The sequence below is a fragment of the Aplysia californica genome, unplaced genomic scaffold (assembly GCF_000002075.1).
Source record: "Aplysia californica isolate F4 #8 unplaced genomic scaffold, AplCal3.0 scaffold00076, whole genome shotgun sequence".
NCBI classification, from domain to species: domain Eukaryota; kingdom Metazoa; phylum Mollusca; class Gastropoda; order Aplysiida; family Aplysiidae; genus Aplysia; species Aplysia californica.
Window position 1 is genome coordinate 942,486 of NW_004797346.1, and position 3,157 is coordinate 945,642.

The following is a 3,157-nucleotide window of genomic DNA, read 5'->3' on the forward strand; positions in this document are numbered from 1 at the left end:
CAAGACAAATGACACATTTTTTAATCAAAAGCAAGATAAATGAACATACTTTCAGATGGTATCTATATCTCCATATACCCAAAAATTAACGTGCACCCGATTCTACCCCGTCATGACTCATTAACATGGCTTGAAGAAAAGAAATCAGTACCATATAACGCAGTTAGCTTGTTTTCTGTAGTCATAGTGGGTAGTCGTCTTGATAAAAACTCTAATGTTTGGATTTGTGAGAAAATATTTTATAGAATTTTTGTATCTTGCTCGTTTTAAGATAAGATATTTCCACTCTATAAAACGCATTTGTAGTTCCTACCATTGCGCTCAGAAGAGCGTAAAATGTTTATATTAAAAGAAAATAGGAACAGGAATGTCTAGCGTATGGTCATCTCCGTAAACTGCTGAATCTACATAAAAATATTAAAAAATGAGCAAATTAAATAGAGAGCTGATGAAAATGTCTTGGAGTTTGAGGACACCAGAAAGATATACCGATACCCCTGACTTTATGTCCCTACCTAACCCCCCCCCCTTCCTCTCCCCCACCCAAAGCATTCAACGACCAATGCTGCTGCTCGGTGACATTCAGGAACACAAAACCATATTAAGTATATTTTATGTATTGTACTACACGTTCCTTAGTATTTACATACATATGAAACTATGGTCACTTAAAACGACACTAGACCATTGTGAAAGAGAAGCTTGAAGGAAGAATGCTGTACCGTCGGGACTTCACAATCACAACATGTAGATCTAGACAGACATTGAAAACAACAGGAGCCAGACACGACTGTACCGGTGGACGTACTCTTTATTACTGACCAGTAGTGACCACTCTTCTCTAAAATACGTGCCAGTGGTTACAAATGCCAGGTCTTCCTAAATACTAAGGCAATAGAGGTGGTTTGCCTAATAGTAATGGACATTACAAATGCTGTGGGGCAGTAGAGCCAGGTGTAGATAAAGAGTAACGTGGATGGACTACATTAAAATATGGACTGGTTTGGATATAGCAGAAGTGTGCAACATCAGCTCCAAACCGTGAAGAATGGAGGGTCATTACAGAAATGACACTTTCAGGTGTTAAAGATATGATTATTATAGTTGCTGTTATTTGTTCTCTATCACGCTCGAAAACTGAAGTTAATGCAGTTTCCAGGATTCCAGGAGTAAAAGTTCATTTAAAATTATTTCTAATCGAAATAATGCGAAACCAATCCTAAACCAAAAGTGGAAAGAGAAGAGTAAGAATAGCCACCTGGACACCCCCCCCCCCTGTCCCTCTCTCCGAAAAAAGAAAAGGACATACCTGGGCACCCATACTCCTGAACATCGTGTTCGTGTTGGAAGAATATAAGTCCATCGGATTCTTCGATGCTGCATGTCGGGCAAACCCAAAAGGTGCCATGGTCAGAAGCCCTGATGTTGTCTGGTATTCCAGGAAGATTGTTGGACAAGGGAGTGACTGACAGAAACGTGTTTGTTTCCAGACTGACACTGTTGAGGAAAGACAGATTATGATTGCCGGAAAAAGGGAAATAACGTAAAGAAAAAGTAAGTAAATTAAAGTAAAGTACAGTAAAGTACAGTAAAGAACAATATTTTAGCAGTACTTGTCCACAAAGCAAAGTCTGTCGTCTTTCTGGCATTACCTGACCACCCTGACTTGGGTTGACTCCACGACTAGCAAGTTCTTCTCGTCTGACGTCAGTTCAAGGCCATTGGGGAAGGAAAACTTGGGGCGTAGCTGGTTCACTGCTCCAGAGCTAGGGATGAAGGCGATGAGCCTGAGAACAGAAATGTGAGAGTACAGATAAAAATTATAGTAAACATTTATATATTGCAATGAAAACATGCCCTTTTCTCTTTAAATTTAAATTTATGTTTTTATGCCTCATCAACAAAAACAACAGCAGCATCAACAACAACAACAACAACAACAACAACAACAACAACAACAACAACAACAAATACTACTACTACTACTACTACTACTACTACTACTACTACTACTAGTACTACTACTACTACTACAACTACTACTACTACTACGACTACGACTACGACTACGACTACGACTACTACTACTACTACTACTAATACTAATACTACTACTACTACTACTACTACTACTACGACTACTACTACTACTACTACAGCTGCCGACGACGCTGTTTGCCTTGCTAATGCCTTGTATTACCATTATTTGTATTTTACTCATTGTGTAATGATACATTTTTTTGAAATCACTGATATCTTTAATGATTTCAACAATATACAACTTATTCTTCCACAGCCATGGCATGTTGGTACATATATTTTTTTCACTTGCTCACAGAGAAAGAAAGAGACAGGACAACAAGATTCTGGAATGACTCTGAAAAGGACACCATCAGAGTCCACGTGCTGACTCTCCTCCAAGCCTCTTCTCAAGGCCATATAATATAAACTTCAACATTCTTATTCCCCTTAGACTATATAAACTGTATATTATGGAAACTCCTATTTTGGAGCCAACCCTTTCAGGTACACTCGACAAGTAAAACATTTTTTGTTTATTGTTTTAGTAAGAATGTTACGGCACTTGAGACACAATCATGTCGTAAAAGTGCGGAAGAGTTTAGATGTTACTAAAGAGTAACGAATACAAAAAAGGAAAGAGGGAGAGAAAAGGATAATAGAGCTTATACAAGAAAGAAGGAACAAACAGCTCCAGAGCACCCGCCAACCACCCACAATCCGGATGTTTCATGTGTCCTATATTGAGTACCTTCCGTCCGTCCTCCCCTCCATGCCGATGTAGATGTCGTTGTCAAAGTCGTGGCTGTCGCTGGAGTCGGACATGATGATGAAACCCTGTCTGGTGATGACGAAGTCGTTCAGGTGAACTGGCGCGCGACCGTTGACTGGGGTTTGACTTGAAAATAGTTGGCTTGTCTCTCCTGGAGATTGGTTTGCGAGAGCGACATTTTATCATTTAGAATATGTCTTTATTTAAGTATTTATTCGTTTTTTTATATATCTATTTATTTACTTATTTATTCATTTAAAAGAAATATTTAAAAGTTGGTTATTTTTCTATTTATATTTTTAAATTCATTTTCTCTTTTCTGGTGGAGGGGGGGGGGGGGGTTAGCATATTTGGCATCCCGCCAGT

The 3,157-nt window shown here is 38.7% G+C and overlaps 1 protein-coding gene across 1 annotated transcript in view; it reads right to left on the reverse strand.

Moving 5' to 3' along the window:
• LOC101845531 (adipocyte plasma membrane-associated protein) overlaps positions 1-3,157 on the reverse strand; it is a 25,583-nt gene that overhangs the window by 6,835 nt on the left and 15,591 nt on the right. The window contains exons 6-8 of the mRNA XM_013080138.2: positions 2,771-2,942; positions 1,653-1,787; positions 1,324-1,497 (exon numbers count right to left, since the gene is read on the reverse strand). Of these exons, the coding sequence (XP_012935592.1) occupies positions 1,324-1,497; positions 1,653-1,787; positions 2,771-2,942 (481 nt within the window). The remainder of the gene's footprint in view (positions 1-1,323; positions 1,498-1,652; positions 1,788-2,770; positions 2,943-3,157) is intronic.